We start from the raw sequence: 21039 nt of genomic DNA on the forward strand, positions 1-21039 counted from the left end.
GAATCTTTATTGGCTTCCCGTATAACTCTCAAGTTTGACTTAATTTCGATTGCTTCGATGTATTTCATACACTACTCTTGATAGCACATTATGCAAACTAAAGTTTAGTCTTATAGATTGTTATCTATACTTTTTGTAGAAATGAAATCTCTTAACCGTAATAAAATAAAACCGTAGAATTCAAGGTCATGCACAAATATTGAAACGCGTTATTAAAGCAGCTTATGCTATGTTTTAGTCACGGTTATTTGAACGAACTATTTTTATTATCATGTTTATTATTTGTATTACCATTTTTATATAAAAATAATTAATTCTCTCATTATCATAACATGTGTTTTTAATATAATAATTATGTGAATATGAATTTACAATATACAATGAAAACTTTATATTAAAACATCCTTTATGCAAACATATGAGAATCGGTTATGAGAGCAATATGCAGGAGATAGTGGGCTAGTATTACGAAGAAGCTCTTGTATTCTATATCAGACACACCAAGCTAAGATCAGAAATGGCACATAAAACTTACTTTTGTTTAAAAGTATTGTACTTAAAATTGTCATGATATTTTTCGTGTTTATTATTAACAATTATAATTTTTATTTTTTATAGAGCCTCAATATGGTTTATTACTTACGTAGTTTTCCAAATAGCAATACCCTGTATTTATTTTTTGTAGTATAAGGTTAGCAGAAATATAATCATATATGTCATATGTCTTTAAGAAATTTAGTATATATGTTTAATAATTCCCCGAGTATTGTAGACATTAGATCACTGTTTATTTTTATTTTTCCTTTAATACCTAAAAAAATATCGATATCAAAACCAAAGTAAATTCATAAAACAATATACTTATCACTTTTATTATACTTTCTGTTCTAAGAACAACGAAAACTAAAAGAAAACCAAGAATCAATAAATTCTCTACGATACTGTTTGCCGTTACACAAACCAGTCTTGAAATCAATTTCTATTGCAATTTACTTTATACTTCTGTACGATAAACGATATTATTACATTGTTTTCTTACGTGCTCAGTATAATAAAGAGAGGTAGCATTTATTTCCCGCTATTAAGCTAACATATAAATTACAATGGATTATCGTCCATTTCGATATATCTAACTATTAACTTTAATAATGATACTCGTCAAAACTGTATGAAATTAATGACTGGGTTTTAATTAATGGGTATTTATGTAATTATATACAATTAAAAGGAATATTTGACTAGCATGTAGATGATTGTAGGGTTTAGTGCAAGCCCCTTTGGGTAGGTTAGGGTTAAGTTCCGGTTTTCGAGGTGTGTGAGCCGTCTAACTACAGGCACCAGGGACATAACAGTTTAGTTTTTACGGTGGCCCATTGGTAATGTAAGGAATGTAGACATTGGTCTACAGGCGTTGGTGACTAAAATACAATATAGATAATATATTTTCGAGTCGTACGTAATGTACGTAAGCTATAGTAATTAATGGTCGCAACTTCGATTCCCACTTATGTTAAATACGGAGACGATACGTATCGTTATCCGGAATTAGTTCAGTATAATACAACTATGACTATGTTATAATATAAACGCTCGTTGCAATTTAAATTATTTACTGGATATCTGAAATACGCATTTTCTGACTCATTGCTGTACAATTAGTAGAACATAATAGATTTATTGTTTGATGTTTTGAAAATGCTTCGTGTTTCTTATGCTTCAAACCCATCGCATGTAGTATCACGTGAGCCACTTCCACTGGTAGAGTGCACAGAGGTGTAATCAATACCGTCTAAAAATATGGATATGTTTTAAAAAATCAATTATAACTTGGTACAGCCAGTAAAATACAATTTGAAGTAAAATCCCTGTTCAGCAGTATAATAGTTAATTGTTGTGGATACACAGACATAAAGACCATTAACAGTTTAAATCCGTATCCGTAGCGTAATGATAATGAAGATTAGTATTGCCTTTTACAATTATAATATGCGGTGAGAAAACATGAACTATCCCTTCACAAACCTTTTCATAAAATTAACCAGCTCAAGCTTTGTATGGGTAGTAGAAGAACATTGGTGCATGCAAACCACTTAACGTGTACTTTGAAGGAGAATTAATATACAAAGACAAAATTCAGATTCCTTTTTTTTCGTATGGCAACTCACTATAGTTTCCTCACAATCGGTTGAATGACTTAGGGACAATGTTGCCCGTGTTTAACTATTTCGTTTTTTGCGCTGTTATGAAAGAAAAAAAAAATCTATTTTAAGTTTTTTTTTTTCAAGCAATTTTCAACAAACAAATAAACAAATTTACTAGTATATACATTGTCAGGGTTAAGAGCCAACGGTACACGAGTCGAATATTACTCATATATAACACAAGTTAACACACTTAATTGGATGATAAAATTGGAATACCGATTTGCATTTTTTATGGTATAGGTTGGCGGACGAGCATATAGACCTGTAAGAATTATTAACCATTCCTTACATTGCCAATGCGCCACTAACTTTGGGAACTAAGATGTAAAATCCCTTGTGCCTGTAATTACACTGGCTTACTCACCCTTCAAATCGAAACACAACAATACTTAGTACCGGCTGTTGTTTGGCGGTAGAATATCCGATGAGTGGGTGGTACCTACCCAGACGGGCTTGTACATAGCCCTATCACAAAGTTACATAAATATAAGTTAAAATAAATAAATATAGTATAGGTATTCCAATCACTAATACATTAATTGCCATACCCGTCGTCTATCAAAGTACGCGAACGGTAAGCAGCAGTTTTCTAAAACGTCAGAGAATGTAAAGAATAGATACGTCAGATTGGTTCCTTTAGCTAACTCGATTGGATTCTTTTCTTTGAATATCAAACAGGAACGTGCTTCAATGTACTCGATGCCTCTTCGGACGACACTGACTAAACGTTTTGGACCTTGCAGAGATAAGATAGAACTATAGATGATATTGTTTGAATACTGTAACTATGACCATTTATATTATTTGATTTATTAAAACAGTTTTAATAATATACTAAACTTTACTGAGTACCAAAAATTAAACTTATAAATTTAAGAGAGATCTCTCCTTTTCAGGTGATGCATTGGAGCTTATTGCACCACGCTGCTCCAATGTGGATCGCGATGTATTCCTCCACCGCTGGAGTATAATTAAAATTCAGTAGCGATTGTCGCATTGTTTGAACCCACAATCTCTGTTTAATATTAACGTATTCTAGCCACTTAACCACCTCGGCTCTGTTCTAAGTAGCTATCAATAATTTGTATCGTTAATAGGTCTTTGTGGCAGTTAGGGCTTATATTTCGAGCCTCTAATAATTAAACTGGCTCACTCAACTTCAAAGAAGAACAAAGCAATACAAAGCGTCGATATTTTGTTATAGGATATAAGGTAAGTATTTAGCCAGAATATCCTCACTGGTCTTAAAAATTAAGTATTTTCTTATAAACTGAGAACCAATGAATATGTATATACATTAAAATTTATTGTTATTAAGTCAGGCATTCAATTATTTTCCACAAATTAGTAGCTAAGTACTCGTTATATTTCAAAACGATTTTGAAAAATAATATCAAAGAGCCTATTACGAAAAACGGTAATAACTCTCTGCCTTTGTTCTGTAAGATGAAGATTACAAAAACCTATCTCGGTAATGGTGGGCGTAAAACGACCACTTCATCTATTACTAGAAAATGAAGCCCTAGAAGTACGAGTACTACAAAATATTAGCTTATTGTAACTCGCGAATGTTTATTTAAAAAAAAAAAGTAAGTAGAAAAATTATTAAAACTTTTTTGCTTAATTCAAACGATATATGTATACGTACTTAATAAAAAAAAATTAAACGCGAATTCAATTTTTCCGTCGTTCCATTCACATGGCCAGTTTTCAGGTAAATTAGAATTTGCATCTAAAAGAAATACATAAATTTATATATTTAAATGGTCAGTAAATATTTACATAAGTAAAAAATTTGTCAAACCTATTTTATTACAAGTAAATGTTGCTTTAACTAGAATTAAGCTAATTATTATAATATTAAAAACGTAGTCTGCGACTCGACACGACTGGATATTTCTATAAAAATCAAACATTTATTGTAAACCAAAATCAAATTACATTTTATGACATATAGCATATTTTTAAGATTATTGATATTATGTATTTTAAAATTTTACTTTTCAAATTTATGACTCGTGGTATTTTATTATTTATGTTCAAATACAATATAAACAACAAATAATATCAAATATATTTATAAAATACTTAGAATTTATTAACATGTATAGTTAAAGTCTAATATAATTTACACTTGAAGTTCATCAAAGGTCAACCACGAAGCTCAAAGGTTTTAAAGAAAAAGTGTTAACATACTGCGTTCGCATTGTTTTTTTTTATATAAATTTATATCATAGGAATATACATAAATCAAAGATTAAGCAAAGTTCATCTTCGCACATAAGTTACATAAGTAGATAAAATAAAATATTCCCAGCTTCTAATAAAAAAAAAACATTCGTACAATCCAAATTATAATAGTTAGTTATAATAAACTTAAATTAAATATAATAGAAACATATTTTAAACTCTAAGTATTATTTTATTTTATTCCAAGTCACTAGTACGTTGAAACTCAATAGACGTACAAGATTTTCAAGTTTTGTCTTACAAGTTTCAGCAAAGAAGTTCTCTTTAAATTCGATTAAAGGGTACCGCAAGGCTGTAACAGAAGTTTTGGAGAGAAAAGTGCGGTGATACAAACTTTCTGAGTCCACCGGAGTAGCGTTACGAAAGTACAATAAAGCCTGGCACTTTCAAAACGTTAAGAAATAACTAAGCGTTTCTTTTATGTTGTCCCCATACTTTACCTTTAGCAAAAACATCGCAGCGCTTAAATATAAAAAAAATAACTGCAGTAAAACAAGAATCTAAGTCACGGCAAACAGCATAACGCTCTCTTATGCTATTACACCCTCTTCCTTCTCCACTCTCTTGTTTGCGCATATACTAAACTAAACATATAATTCGTTGTTCGTGGTCACCTTATGAGTGTGTGTAAGCACACGCATACATTATATTTTGTTTTATTAACTATAATTTTTTTTACTTAATATATTTGATATTTTAATTATAAATTAATTCAATAACCATCATTTTCGATGTTTCTTATCTGTCAGGCGTCACGTTGAATAATTTTGTTAAGTCTTCTTTGATAAGTTGATAATAATGTAATTTGACTTCCTTATAAAAGCTTATTCGAGCTAATGGACGCGACAATCTTCAAGTTTATAAAATAAATATTAAAGCATTTTTTTATAAATGGACTGGACTCTGTTTTAATATAACAATAGGTCGTTTAAAACTATTTATTAAATAAATCCTAACAACTACGGCGTTGACTATGAAATATTATAACCGTCAACATATAAACTTAAAGTACCATTTCTAAACGTAAATAAAACAACATAGTTACTTATATAATTTTATAATACAGCCTTTTTAAAAAGATTTTTATATAATAATTAGTCTATACATGGAGTTATCGCTTTACCATTATAGCCTATTTCAACCAAAAATCGTAAAATGTCAAATGAATAATATTTGATCTTGAATTGACGCGATATTATTGGTCGAGAGCATGAATATTCATTATAGATTTGCAAAAACAGGGCGTTTTCAGTGTCGACGAGGATGTTATCGGAACTTTTCAAATAAAATTAAAATGTTTATAAGTAATTGCGTGGAATAAAGTTGTATTATAAATGGAGACGAATTTATCAATATTTGTTTTTACCACACTATAACTGAGCAATTCGCAAATTGGATGAAATACGCAAATTTAAGTTTTTTTTTCAATCTTCTACTGTTTTTTTTAAACCTCGGACTTTAACGTTCTGGCAAATATAGACGCAGGAGTCTAGCAGCAGACTTGCCTCCTCTGTCAGAACAGCACGCTCCTTCCGAGTGCATTCGAGGCATTAAAGCGGCGGGAATGGAGGGCTCTATCGACGTGGCACTACTAACTCCGCGAGGAAAGTTAAAAGTCGGTGCCATGCCAGTAACCTTTCGACTTACGCAAGTAGTAGGTTAAGACCGATGACAAGTTGACCGGTTTTTTGGAGAATACTTGTGTAAGATCGGATGCAAAGTGACGCAGCATACGTTAACACGAAAAGGTAGATACTGAACTGCGTTTGGACGAGACCTCTCCCTGCGAGCAATTGTATCGACGATGTTCTGCAGGAAATCGGCGATGAGGACCGCATCCTCTTCCTGTGAGTCCATCATGGTCCAGAAGGAACGGAACGGGAACAGGAAAGGGCTGATCCTGCTCGGTGGAGACGGCGAATGCGTCTTCTCGTAATTAATTTATTTTATCTGTTTTGAGTTATGTTTTCTATAAATTTTACATCAACGACTAGGTAGCAAAATAATCTTTGTCATCTGGTTTTGTCACGATGGAATTCTGAAGAGTTTAGGTTAGGTTACCTCTACGTGAATTTTAATACACGTAAATAAAGTTATATTAATGGAAGGTTAATTTTTAACTCCAAGCATTAATTTTATACCGTATGTATATATTTATACGGTGTAGCAACATTTTCGTAAATGAAAATAAATATAATATGCACAAAAAATGTGAAATATCCGAAGTTGAATCAATTGTATCGACAAGTTTATCGTACTTTGCCACTTATATCAAACAATTTGTATACTAATAAATAAACTTTGACAACGCTTATGATCTGCGCCCTTTCCTGCAATATCGATGTTTATTATCAGAATTAAAGATAAGTTATAGCACGAAGTAGGGTTAGGACCTTGAAACTAACTTCAGCGATTAGTGACAGTGTTGAAATAACGACTAAACGTGGAGATCAATCGTGAAGTAAATCAGAATACGGCTAGAAGCTGTAGATATTCTTAATGGAAAATGTTGACCTAATTATTATAAAATATTTATATTTTCTTAAAAAAAAAATCTAAGCTATTCAGCGATAAGCGAAATAAAAGAAAATAATTGTAATAACATTATAAATTATAATAATTAGAATAATAATCAAAAGGTATTTTTATATATTAGAAGTACTGTTTAAACCAGAGCAGAGGAATAAATTAAAAATTAAAGTTATTTTTTAATACCTAATATACCAGACTGTTTAATGGGCCACCTGATAGTAAGTGGACTAATGTTGGCACTATAAAAAAAAATACCATCACTGACATCAATATGACCTAAAAGTCTCTTACGCCCGAAATTATATTGACTCACTCAGCCTTAAGCTCGGAACACAAAAATACTAAGTAAAGTTGTTTATCATTAGAATTATTGCTGAGTGAGTAACAAGGACCCACTCAAATGAGATTTCATAAAACCTTACTACCGGGTTAAAAGGTTAATATGCGGAACACGTTATTACATCACAATCGAAAAAAAATAAAATAACCCGAGATTTAATTTCACAATTTCATGGATAAAGATTCATTGCTCCAAATTTTTAATATCAATTCGAATGTTACTTTTATTAAATTTCTCGAGTGATTCTTCGGATACGATTCAATATTGATTGTTTGATGAAATATTTCTGTAATAAAACGGTAACGATTGTCCTGAATATAAAATATTCTTTCAATTGGAAAATATTTTTTTATTAATGTCCAATGTTATACTGATATTATAAAAAGGTAAGTATTGCTTGTTTGCGTCTTGTCTGCTGGTTAAACGAAAAAACTAATATATTATATTAAGAGTACTTTGATTAAATTTTTATGTATATTTAAAGGTTGGCTATATAGAAAGTTCATATGCTAACGAGGTAGAATTTTATGTCTAGGCAGTTGTCAAGCTTCCAAAACTATAATAATACATATCTATATACAAAAATCTTTGTACAGTACGATTGTACGCTTATAGCATAAACGAAATGGGTATTTCCCTAACGTTTACCATATTGGTTCACGTTTATCATAGGTGTTACGCTTCTCAGAGAGTACAAAATTTCTCAAGGTTACGCCTTGCTTAATAAACGGACTGCTTAATAATAAGGTATCTAATAAAACAATCAAAATGCATAGTCTCAGTGACTTTCAAAGATTGTCACGCGTATTCAAATGAACACACTATCTGTATATTTGTAATATATATATATATATATATTTAGCGACATACCACTAACTGAGTCATCGCGAGATCTCCAAAACTTTATCGCCGATTGACTTATCATAGTTACTCCTTTTGCGATTTAGATTGTACGAAAAAACTTCGGGAAATTTCAACTTTAACAGGACGAAGCGAGATGCGTAACTTAACATTAAATTTCACCTACGAAGTCAGAACCTAAAACCAGTAATAGTATAAATATTTTTTTATAATTTAATATAAAATATTTATACATTGAAAGATAATATTAGTTCCTTCGTTGATGCTTTTGCTATTTCATTCATTTCATCTTATTCCCTTTGATATTTAAATATTTTCTTGGCATTTATCAAAGCTAATTCTATTTATTTACCTTTTAATTTAACAGACATGCCATTTGTCTTCATATTAATGTAAGTGGAAAGAAAATTAGATGTTATAACATATATATAAATCGCGATACATTTATGTTTTATTTAAATAGTTTTTTCTTTGACTAGTGAATAAGAGTCCAACTTGTGATTCAAACAAGCTTACCTTAACCGGAGATCACTCGATTTATCGATCTCTTCAAACTAAGTTACCATGTTTTTCATTCATCTAGTTTTATAAAATAGGTTGTAGGGCGGGCAAATGTGCTTGTGGTGACCGGTCACTACCACTAAATAAATCTGCCCTGTAAAAAATATTATTCCTTACATCACTAATGTGCAGCTTACCATAGGAACTAATATAAACTAGAAGTAACGCTTTTTAACCACTAGGTCATCTTAGCTCAGCAACTGTGTCTGATGGAATTCTAATCTGTTTCAGAGTGAGGTCATCATTTCCAAATCTTTTTGTTCCAGTATTTACATTATTGAAATTAAATTCTTAAACAATAGTTTCAAACAAAAAAAAATGATTTAATAAAACAGATTTATTTTGTTTTCAAATAAGAACAACTAGACACTTAACCCAACCATTTTTTTTTTTATTAAAAATATTTTTACTTTTTCCCGCTGGTTCATGGTTAGGTGTCTGGCCACATTCGCTTCGCTTTCCAGATGTTACACTGTTGGAAAAAATAATGTTCCGCTTTTATTATCTTTTTACTAAACGAGATTAGTCTAAAAAAATCATAAAATCATAAAATATATCTGCGAAAGTAACTCTTTCTGTCAGCTTGTTGCTCTTTCACGGCCAAACGATTAAACCGAAACTTGACGAATTTTGAAAAAACAAAAAATGAAGGACATACGCTTTAGTCATTTTTTATTACTAACACCTGACACCTAACCACTACAACGAGAACGAGACCCCACGACGACAACTAGTTAGACATATTTTGTATTTTCACTTAATAATTAGATATAACCTTTGATCATAGAAAGATTAATAAAATAAAAATAAAATTCATCGTACCGCTGTAATGGCCATACTACGTCGTACGAACACTTATGTCTCTTTGAGAAACATAAAATTTAATGTCACTTGCGGTCATAACTTTCTAATAGCATTCACATTTTCATTAAGTCGTAATACATATCGTTACAATATCCTACATTTCTATAAAGTAAATCTTTTAACCCAGATCGGGGTTACCGAAGCCAGCTGGCCCGTATTGTCATGAAGGCGAAAATTTGCGAATAGGAATAATAAAATAGATGTGCACCGCATTGGCGACGTTCCCGCCACATAGTTCACGTTATAATCATATTAATATGACTATTTCATTGAACAATTCCTGTATGCTTTTCGATTCATTGCATATCATTTGTAATTCATAAAAAAAATATATTTCTCTAATAGCCGGTAATGTAATTTCTATAAGTGAAATAACTAACAGCGTATAAAGGCCAATTTTGACGAATTTTCCGGCTTATTCTACCATGTTAGTGAAATAAATCTTAGTGACTGATAAACACCTGTGACATCATTTCATTCAACACATGCTGATTTCCTTGCAAAAAATTGATATGTTGGTATAAATATATAAAATACTCGATAAATATAGCGAGCTGCCCATCCCGACTTCACATGGGTAGCATAAGGGTTACTACACAAAACGATTACATTGTAATACATATCTCCCTTAACTCTATTAGATCGCGCGGCGCACACCACTGAAGCTTCCAGATCCGAAAGATTTTTTTCAAAATCTAAAACAATTGTCGTATTATTTCAGCCAATCTACCTAATACTTAATGAATTATAAACACAATTCTCTGTCATTAATCAATCAAGTGGTGAAATCTGTATGAAAATCCGTTCGGTACTTCAGACAGAGATAAACGCGGCGAAAGGTCTTTATTTATTAAATGGTTATTATGAAATATAAACAAGAATAAATAAAATCACTACATAGTATAAAACAAAGTCGCTTTCCATTGTCTGTCTGTCTCTGTGTAAGCTTAGATCTTTAAAACTATGCAACAGATTTTAATGAGTTTTTTTAATAGATAGAATGATTTAAGAAGAAGGTAATATATAACTAGCTGTGCCCGCGACTTCGTGAGCACTAAGTTACTCCTTATTACATCAGCTATCTTCCAATATGTATGTAAGTAATAGCATCAGCATTGCATCCGTGCGAAGCCGGGTCGGGTCGCTAGTGAAAGACAAACAAGAAAAAAAAATCTATGTAATACTATCTCATTACCTTATTAATTATTATTATATTAAAAGCTGATATAATATGAAACATAATGAATACGAAAAAGAACTTTTATTGGAAGCAGCGATTCGTGAAAATCCGGTCCTGTGAAGAATCAAGAGTCCTCAACATCTTTAAGAGGACGGCTTAATGACAGAAGAGCAGGCTTCTACTCAGGCTGGCCCACTTCTATCTTGTCGTAATCTAAAGTGATTCGAATATTTACGTCTTTGCTTTGATTGTAAAGTGATTCTGGAAAGCACTAGAGGTTTTGAAGAGACGTTACTGGCTTTCCGTTATTCAATTATTTATCTATAACATAAAAAATATATTTTACAAAGTAATTATATAATATCTCTAATACATTTCAATGTAACCTCGAAGACACTCATAAGAACCATAGTGTACCAAATTTTAGTCTTATCCCGAGGCTTTGATGATTTAATCCTCATTCCAATTTGTTATCACAGACATGTTCTCTACACTCTCGTGAAATTGACTAAGTCGAGTTAATACTTCAATGCCTATACAAATAGCCGGTTTGAAAGGAAATCGTAGTTGTCATATCAACGCAATAAATACGTAAGCTCAAAACAAATTATCTCTCTATACATATATATTAATACAATAAGAATGTATCGGGCTGGGTTTTTGTGGATCTTAAGTAGAAATATACTCGTAATATACTGTCAATACTTTGTGTTAATTATCAATTTTCTTAATAATCTCAGATAATAGTGCCTAGTGTGGACGTGAAAGTTCAATGAAGAACACGTGAATCTTACCCAAATATTGTGAGTTAGAAACAGAAGATTTTATGCCAGTTTTATGTGTTTGGTTATTGTTTACAATTTAACTGATCCTCGGTGTATAAATAAAATTGTGATTCAACCATGTATCGTATGTTAATTTGTTTCACTAGTGTTGATGAATCAATGGCGGAAGAGCATAGAAAGTAAACTCCAAGAAGAGGAGACCAACAGTGACAAAATTTACACGCTTATAACATTCGGTCCGGAACATTTTTCTTCATTCAAAAATACATAGATAACATTGTTGTCATCCTCATTCACTTGCTTTAATTATATTTTATATCTCAGTAAAAGTGCAGTGCATTTTTAAAACATTTAAACAAATAGTATTTGACACAATTAAAATCGCATCACGTGAAGATATGGAAGCTATTTTCAAATAAATGGTAATACAATGTTAGATCACTACCACACGAGTTCATGTCATGAATGCGCTTCTAAAATTGAATTACAAAAAAAATTAAAAAGTGACTATTAAATTATTAAGTTGAGGATTATTCTTCCATTTACATATCGCATTCATATTTAAAAATGAAAAATGGTGTCTAAATTCAAATGACATACTATTTCATTCCTAAAGTCAGAAAACTTGATACTGAATTACTCGGTGTAACCGCAATCTGTAATTCCGTCGCGGTTAGCCGCGGACGATGGCCGTCCCTATCATAAATAAGTGCCAGTGTTCTGAGCTATACCGATTCATCCATCACATGTTAAGGGATCGAATATGATATCGTCGATTACAAATCATTTGAAAGTGAACTACATCGCTTAATACCGCCGTCTAGATTACAAACACATGTTATGTCAATCTAGTTACAAAAGTCAGTCAGTGTAGCATCGACATTATTAACATTACTGTTCGTCACCTTGTTATATCTACAATCCCCGTTAGCGTAGCGAAAAAAATAATATATCTGTTTTTAAGTATTATCAAAAACAAAAAAACAAATATATTTTTTTTTTATGGCATTGGTTGGCGGACGAGCATATGGGCCACCTGATGATAAGTGGTCACCACCGCCCATAGACAAAGGCGCTGTAAGAAATATTAACCATTCCTTACATCACCTATGCGCCACCAACCTTGGGAACTAAGATGTTATATCCCTTGTGCCTGTGATTACACTGGCTCACTCACCCTTCTAACCGGAACACAACTATACAGTGTACTGTTATTTGGCGGTAGAATATATTAACATTTTTCGTACGAAGCGTACTTCTTTACAGGCTATTTATTGGCTTACTATGTGACATTTCACGCCTTCGCTGTGCGAATGAAGAAGCAAACCGCTTCGTGTAAATTGATGAAATGTCGATGACGTAGGGGTATAGGTTCTCTCGGCGCTTAGTTGTCCGATAACAGAAGGTTTAAGGAGGTAAATATATGTAACTACAGTGTACAGTCGTAAAAATCATCTGGAGAAGGTCAACAGAATTCCAAATAGTGGAATATGTATTCTATCGCCGATGAGACTTCTAGCAAGATGGTCCACCGAGTTCAATGCTTCAAAAAAATATGGAGATAAATAGAAGTAGATTGGTTTGTATGCATTCTGTTTTTTTTTTTCACAATTTGTATCTCTGCCAGTTACGCGTGATATATGACAATGTTAGGTTTGACGGCGATACGAAAAAATTGTATAAATTGACAACTTCTCTATACGATAGTTGAACAATTTGCTAGCACGAATATTTGTGAATTTTTGCAGTACTTTAAATATTTACCGTCAATTAAAGTATCACTGATAATTATTTAATGAAATTGCTCAATATTTGAATATTTTTTGAAGGTTTTTGAATAAAAATAGTTCTATTATTATACAAAAACCAATGAGTCGAGTGAATACAAAAAGGGACCTTTGATTAGTCCGCGTCATTTAATTGTAAAGGTAAGTTCAATCAATGTGTATTTGTTTCTGTTCAAAGATCCATTTGTTTTAGTTTGCGGTAATACGGGTAAATTACACATTATTCTACGAGGATTCTATAACATTCCCCAAAACAAATTTTACGTTATCGATTTAGATTTGTTATACTTTAATTAAGAATTAAAATTATTCTATTTTGCGCCATAGCTAAAAAAATTATACTTCGTTACGAACTCATTTTTACTTTGTGGTAGGACTTTGTGCAAGCCCGTCTGGGTAGGTACCACCCACTCGCATTGTATCGCTAAACAACAGTACTCAGTATTGTTGTTCCGGTTTGAAGGGTTAGTTCGTAAAGTTGGTGGCGCATTGGTGATGCAAATAATGTTAATAAACAGTGCCATTGTCTCTGAGTGGTGGTGACCACCAACAGGTGGTCCATTTTCTCGACCACCGACCAATATCATAAAAAAAGAACACAGATTCCAACTATTATTCAAAAATTTCCATTCAATCAATCAGTAAATTCCACAAAAAAATGTTATCTACTTTTTATATTACGGCTCCCGCCTTTCCTTTATTTTTAATCAAAGATTAAAGACTACATTCGAAAACACCTGCATCGGAAGAGCGAGTTTTTAAATATAAGCTTGTGCACCTTAAACCACCAGTAAACCGCTTAAGAGTTACGTAAAATTACTCCTAACTGCTCCAGACAAATAGCAAGGAGTTTCTAACGGAAAATGTTTAACTCACATTTTTATTTTAAATCATATGTATTTAAGACTTTAAGATCGTCACGCGTTAATAAGACATTTTTATATATTTTATGTTTAAAAATAAAACATTACACGTATACTCCTTGGTATTTTTTTAATCATTGCTATCTTATATATTAAAAGTGTAAGCCGATTTTTGTCCCAGTGATTATTGGACGATAGCGGCACCTAAAAAATCTGTTATAGTCTCATTTTGAAGAGCTCCAGCCGTAAATGTGAAAAAAATAAAGCATATTCTTGAATTCAATTTATTAAACTGTTTTGATTTAACAAAGAATTAATTTTAGTTAAAGTTACTGGCCACGTAGAGAGGGGCGCTATGGCTATGGCGCATTTAATTTAGAGAACTTAGTCAATACTAGATTGAGTAAGTTCTCTAAATTAAATGACATGAAATAACACAGCGGAAGACTAACGGAGTGTGTGTAGTTGGGTTTATTTTCATGAATTCCTACTAAAGAGGGTCTCGGCTGTGTAGAACAGCGCAGCGTATTGGAATCAATTTTCAAACGCTCTTTCATGTGAATGCTGCATACGAGAGCCCTTAACTTCTCGTTGGGATATTCTAAATAATTGTACGTCTTAAACTTGCATTAAATGTTTAAAAAAATATTAAGTAATAGTCAAGATTACGGTAACATGACTAGTATTATATTAATGTATTTCGATAACGATCATGATATGTTTTTAATTACATATATTATTTCCGATTGCTTACCTGGACCACAACACAATATATACATATATATATCGTTCGCTTGATCGTTTATCATCTTATTCGTAATAATAAAAGGAATATATATGTAACGGAAATTGTAAAAAAAGTAAAACTAAGATGGGTATATTTTCACGACGTACAAAACCACAGTTGAATTAAAACGTGAAATGAGGCCGAGTCGCGCCGCGTAAGATGAATAAGATGAATGAGCTAAGCTCCTCGCTTTCGGTTAGTTGGAAAAAATAAGAAACCAACAATTAATACGTTAAATAAGATTTTTGTATTAATTTATTTTATTTCTAAGCTAATAATTTATCTAATTCTATTAATACATATCAAAAAGCTGAAGAATTTGTTTGTTTGTGCGCGGTAATCTCCGGATCTACTGGTCCAATTATAAAAAGTAGTATCAGCTTATCTAGTACATAAACAATACAGCCCACGGGGCTAAGCAGGAATGATTAGCGTAGATAAAACAGAAAATGTGCAGCTAGTAGTCTAATTATACATATAAATTATATATATTCAAATAAACTTAAATACTGCGTACAGTGTACAATTCGCTTATAATTTTTAATGTTGTAACATGCTTAGTAGTTTACATGTACAATATAAATCAAAACGAATATGATGTTACAATATAATTTAAGTGAGTCGATTTCTACTACAATATATTATTTCGAAAGTGCTTTTAAGCTCTCTGGAAGCTTTACAAGTGTTACGCAAGCTTTTCACCAAGTGGTTTTTGAAGATGCACTTTGCTTGCACGTGACGTGATTTCCTAAAAGTTTTTATTTAACGTAAATTTTACTTTGTATCTTTTATATAGTCTCTGTAATGATCTATTATTCCTTACAAAGATTTATATATCTAAAAGATGAAGACGGACATGTTTAAAGTATTCAATTAATATAACTTAATTTAATATCATATATTGTAAGCATGTGTGTTAAATGTATTAAATATATCTTGTATGTGTTAAATACATCTTTGGTGCAGTATACTAAAGAACCTGTACTAAATTATTACCTTATAAATGTCATTTTTTCAGAACTATCTACGTATGGTTGTTTGAATCGCTCGCGGAATGTTTCAATTGTCATTTCTGAAATTGTTAAATGATATTCAAACTGTTTAATTAAAGAAAATGCTGCTTAAAATTTCATTACAAGGTTTTTTCCATATTTCAAGCATAAAAATATCAATTTAAGTTTTTGATACAGAATATTTCGATTTCTGTCCAGAATTAACAATTTTATCAATAAAAATTAAATCGATATAAGCTTTTAACGTTATATTTTCTCCATACGAAGTACATTATTTTGTATATTAAGTCTGGTTTTCGAGTTTAATCTACATAATATGTGCTTATGAATAGAACAGCGTCTCGGAATCAATTTGTACTCGCCCCTTCACGTGCACGCTGCGTTCGAGCGTCAATTCTCAAGAGACGAGGTCAAGATTCAGACTCTACGTAGGCACATACTTCGTGGTTGCTGAACAAAATTGCTTCGATTCAAATAATCCGTTCTAAGGATCATAAAATATTAGAATAAACAAAATTAATCAGTTTCATAGCTGATTATTTTGTTCCGTTAATAATTACATACTAATGAGTATTGATTCTGCATTGAACAAAAAACTATACTTTTTTTAATAATAATATTATATAATACTAGATAATCGTTGCGTAGGTTACTATTCGAGGAATATAGAATTATAAAAAGAAAATATTTATTGAATACTTACTTTTTATACTGAAACTAGCTACCCGGTAGAGGTTTGTCCTGTCTGATCAATGAATATTGAATTATATATTATATTGTTTATTATTCTAATGTATGGAATGCAACATTGTTACATTTATTTTCTGGTGTGCATATTGTTGATATTCCGAAACGGGAACAGGCGACATACAACTGCCATGTGTATGACATGGATTTTCTAGATTAATGCCGCAAACACCTTGCAGCAACTGCCCTTGAGATTTATTTAATGCTAGCCGACTATGAAAAGTGCACTAAAATGTACTGTCATATTACTGACAGTTATGTCAAACGCCATTAAAAATTCGTTATGTCTTTTAAATTTATTTAGTTGTTCCATGAAATTTATTCTATATTTAGTTGATTAATAATTTAGTTTATACATATTATATATATATATATAATATTTTATAATAATTTATTTTATATTAGTTGTTCCACGAAAAGTTTTTTTATTTTTCTTAAAAGGAACCTGACGATGAAAAATACAACAAAAATTAGTTATATTGTTCCAGCCGTTCACGCGTGATGCCGTGACCAAGGGAAATAAGGATTTATTTCTATATACAAGATATACACTGCGTTTCAATTTAAAATCAATTAACCGTGTGACAAGAATAATAAATAGAACATTATAAAAATAATTATATGCGTTAAAAAATTGAACCGGCTTCCTTTGTGAAAAGATATTTCGTAATAGCGAGTAAGCGTAATTTCCTGACATATTAAACTTGGAGAAAATTAAAACGTGAAATGGGGTCGAGTCGCGCCGTGTGAAGTGAATAAGATGAACGAGCTATATTGCGTTCGTTGTTTCTATCTATCAAATAAATGGAGAATGTTTCTTACTCCCTCCTAATTGTTAGAACCGTAAAAGATTTAAAGAGAAACAATTGATACTTTGAAATTAAATTTTCTTTCTTTTTTGTTTTTGTATGTTATCATTGCTTATTTAATTTTCAATACCAATGCGATAAATTCAGCGAATTTTCTTGAGTAGTTGTTTGATATTTAGCATTACCCGTACTCTCAATTTTTCTCTAACACAGAACACCATCTATGTGACTCCACTTATAAAAAAAAAGTCTGTGTCAAAGGCCTCCGAGTTTTGAAATTGTTGATAAACAACTTTATTTGTAGGAGGACCAGGAGCGTTTTCTATTCTATGAACAAAAGGCCGCTGGTTGAACGAATGTGGCTGGACGTTTATTGAATAGCTAATTTAACCGACTGGCTGTATATGTATGGCAATTTTCACTGTATTCAACATAACATAATATAATATAGTATATATTATATGTTTATGATTAATAGAATTCAATTGATAAACTTAATAAGAGATATTTATAAAAATCTGCTTCACAGCAGGTATACTTTTATGAGCATTGCAATATGTTTTGACTTGTATCCATGTTTGATATTTCTGACTGCTTTGTAGTGAAGTAAATGACCATTTACCACCAGATGGCTGAGTTTCGTACGCCTAACTATACAATAAAAATTATATACGCAGATTGGTTGCACTAAAACGACTTATGAATTTATGACGTTACATCTGAGAAAAATGGAGTACATAATTTTTTCTTGATGTGTTTTTTTATGGCTCTGATCTTAAATTTAAATAAATATTTTTAATTGATGTCGATAAATTCAATGTCGCTGTCTTGAAATTTCATCATCAAAAATACATTTGAATAGTATAACCCGAGCTATGTAAGTAAATCTTTACCAGGTGCTACTTAGCGATATGCATTTTGCCTGCAAGAGACGCATTTACCATAAGGTGCTTTATATGCTGGAATCGATATTTTAGCACAGCACTCCACCATTATAAAACTCTCAACTTCCTTACCTGGAGCAATGCGAATTCCTTACGGTATTTTACTAAAGGATTCATTTATTTTTTACTACGTTAGCTAAACGTAGTAAATTAATAAATAGTTAATTGAATTACAACTTTTGAATTACAAATTTGTCTATTATTTATTTGCGTTTTAGTTGCCGTATTATTTTAATTAATTAAGCCTCGCCATATTTAGTATAATTTAATAAAATCCTATCAATCTAATCATAGGCATCGATAAAAAATAATATTATTCAAATTTATTCAGCGTCTTTTAGATAATAACTCGATGTTATTTTATTTTAATTAGTAAATATTTGTATTCATAAAAATGTTTATATTCATTTCCTACTTAAAAACTTAGTTATATTTATTTATATGAGATGGAGCTAGTGAGTAAAATTATATTAGAAAATCCTTTTTAAGTCGGACAGCTAATCCGTCTTATTGTTATGTTTTGATTAATAAAAAATATTAAGTCGGTTTTTTTACGAGATGTTCTACAATAAATTATAATAATTAAACAGTTTGCAAAATAACCGATAAAGATTTTACAAGTGCAACGCTACAGACGAATAAAAAGGGCAAGTAAATATAAAATTACTAACAAATATTCGGTACAATCAATACAATTACCAGCCTCAAATACCGACTATATCCTTAAATTCCCTTGTTTGCAAATTTTGTTGCACGAACGGTTTATTTCAAACATACGAGTACATAATACAGCTGCACGAAGTTCAAGTTTATTTTTCTTTTATATAATCATTAGAAAACTACTTACAAAACATTATAAAAATCCCCAGATTCTATGAACGATTATTTGCTTTTATTATAAAACAAAATGTGGAAGAAGTTTTTAAAATTGTTTAAATAATTACGCTCAGACTAACGAGGTTGCGCGTTATTAGTTAGACAGATAGCGTTTACTCAAGTTTAGGAATCCAAGTTGCGCTAAGTTTAGCAACTACGAAGTTGCAAAGTAATTTTAATTATCTTTATTAACTCATATCACATAATTCAACGCATATAAAACTTAAAAGACCGAAGAAATATGGAAGATCATCTGAGGATTTATACACTATTGGGTTTTTTTTTTAATTTTAGTTTGTAAAAACAAATATTTCGATTGTTTCTGCATATGATATGACATCTAGGTTTATGACAAAATAAGTAAAACAATGCTTCAAATCAATTTTATTAATTTAACATTTTTATCATTAAGCGTAATATGGAACAACTCGGAAAAAATAACCAAATATGTATCGTAAATAAAGATATTTGTAACGTGGTTTACTTACACGTATTTTAAATCAATTTGCAATGTAAAGTCCGATACACTAGACGTATCTGTGCTAATATCATAAATGCGAAAGTAACTCTGTCTGTAGTCTCTTCACTTTAAAATACTGAACGAATTTAGATTAAATATGTCGTGGAGATAATTAGAGTCCCGGAGAAGGATATAGGCTTTTAATTCCCCTCTCGAGATGATAAAATATGTGGTGACGGTTTGTGTGTTATAGTAAAGTAAAGTTCTATAAATATAGCGTGGGTATGCCACAGGTTCAGCTAGTCTACAATAACAAATAAACGTACATGTAAGTCAACGTAAAACAATCATCTATCACATTAGTAACAATCAATGAAATGTATTTTACACCTCTATCGGGCTTGTTTGTTTGCATTTCTAAAATATTATGAGCAGCATCCTTAAAGTTAAAGCCTTTAAATATACTTATAGACTACATAAGATCACGCTGTTTCCCATAATAGCGAACCACTTATGCTTAATCGGCTGGTTTATATTATATATTAGAAATATTTACCACTTCGCAACTTAATTTTTTTTTTTAATTGTAGTCTACACTTCACTTTAGGATGTTTTTGTTTACAACGATATTATGTATATTCATACTAATATAGATCTTTCATCTTTTTTTTTATGATATAGGGGGCAAACGTGCAGGACGCTCACCTGATGGAAAGTGATTACCACCGCCCATGGACATCTGCAACACCAGGGGGGTTACAGGTGCGTTGCCGGCCTTTAAGAAATAAGTACGCTCATTTCTTGAAGGTTCCCAAGTCGTATCGGTTCGGAAAAACCGCCGGCGAAAGCTGGTTCCACAGAGTAATTGTGCGAGGCAGAAAATGCCTTAAAAATCGCGCTGTTGTGGATTTACGGACATCTAAGTGGTGCGGGTGAAATTTAGAATTTTGTCGAGATGTCCGAAGGTGAAATTCAGCTGTCGGGATTAATCCAAACAATTCCTCGGAACACTCCCCGTGGAAAATTCGGTAGAAGATGCAGAGTGATTCAACATCTCTACGCAAAGCCAAAGGATCGAGCAGATCAGAAAGGGCTTGATCGTCGATAATTCGAGCTGCTCTACGTTGGATACGGTCAAATGGAAGGAGCTGGTACTGGGAGGCACCCGCCCAGAGG

The 21039-nt window shown here is 31.5% G+C and overlaps 1 protein-coding gene and 1 long non-coding RNA gene across 2 annotated transcripts; both read right to left on the minus strand.

The window, feature by feature from the left end:
* Positions 1 to 1593: 1593 nt before the first annotated feature.
* On the minus strand, positions 1594 to 6314 carry LOC125067921. Its single transcript, XM_047676818.1, has 5 exons — positions 6232 to 6314; positions 4009 to 4103; positions 3853 to 3936; positions 2753 to 2940; positions 1594 to 1789 (listed from the first exon to the last, which is right to left on the minus strand). The coding sequence occupies exons 1-5, from the start codon at positions 6312 to 6314 to the stop codon at positions 1610 to 1612; spliced, it is 630 nt and encodes a 209-aa protein (XP_047532774.1). The 3' UTR covers positions 1594 to 1609.
* Positions 6315 to 15733: 9419 nt separating this feature from the next.
* Positions 15734 to 16887, minus strand: LOC125067957. The gene is made up of 3 exons (XR_007119749.1): positions 16843 to 16887; positions 16011 to 16086; positions 15734 to 15762 (listed from the first exon to the last, which is right to left on the minus strand). It is a non-coding gene; the product is annotated as an uncharacterized LOC125067957 (long non-coding RNA).
* Positions 16888 to 21039: the final 4152 nt, after the last annotated feature.

Source organism: Vanessa atalanta, chromosome 12 (genome assembly GCF_905147765.1).
Source record: "Vanessa atalanta chromosome 12, ilVanAtal1.2, whole genome shotgun sequence".
Classification (NCBI taxonomy): Eukaryota; Metazoa; Arthropoda; class Insecta; order Lepidoptera; family Nymphalidae; genus Vanessa; species Vanessa atalanta.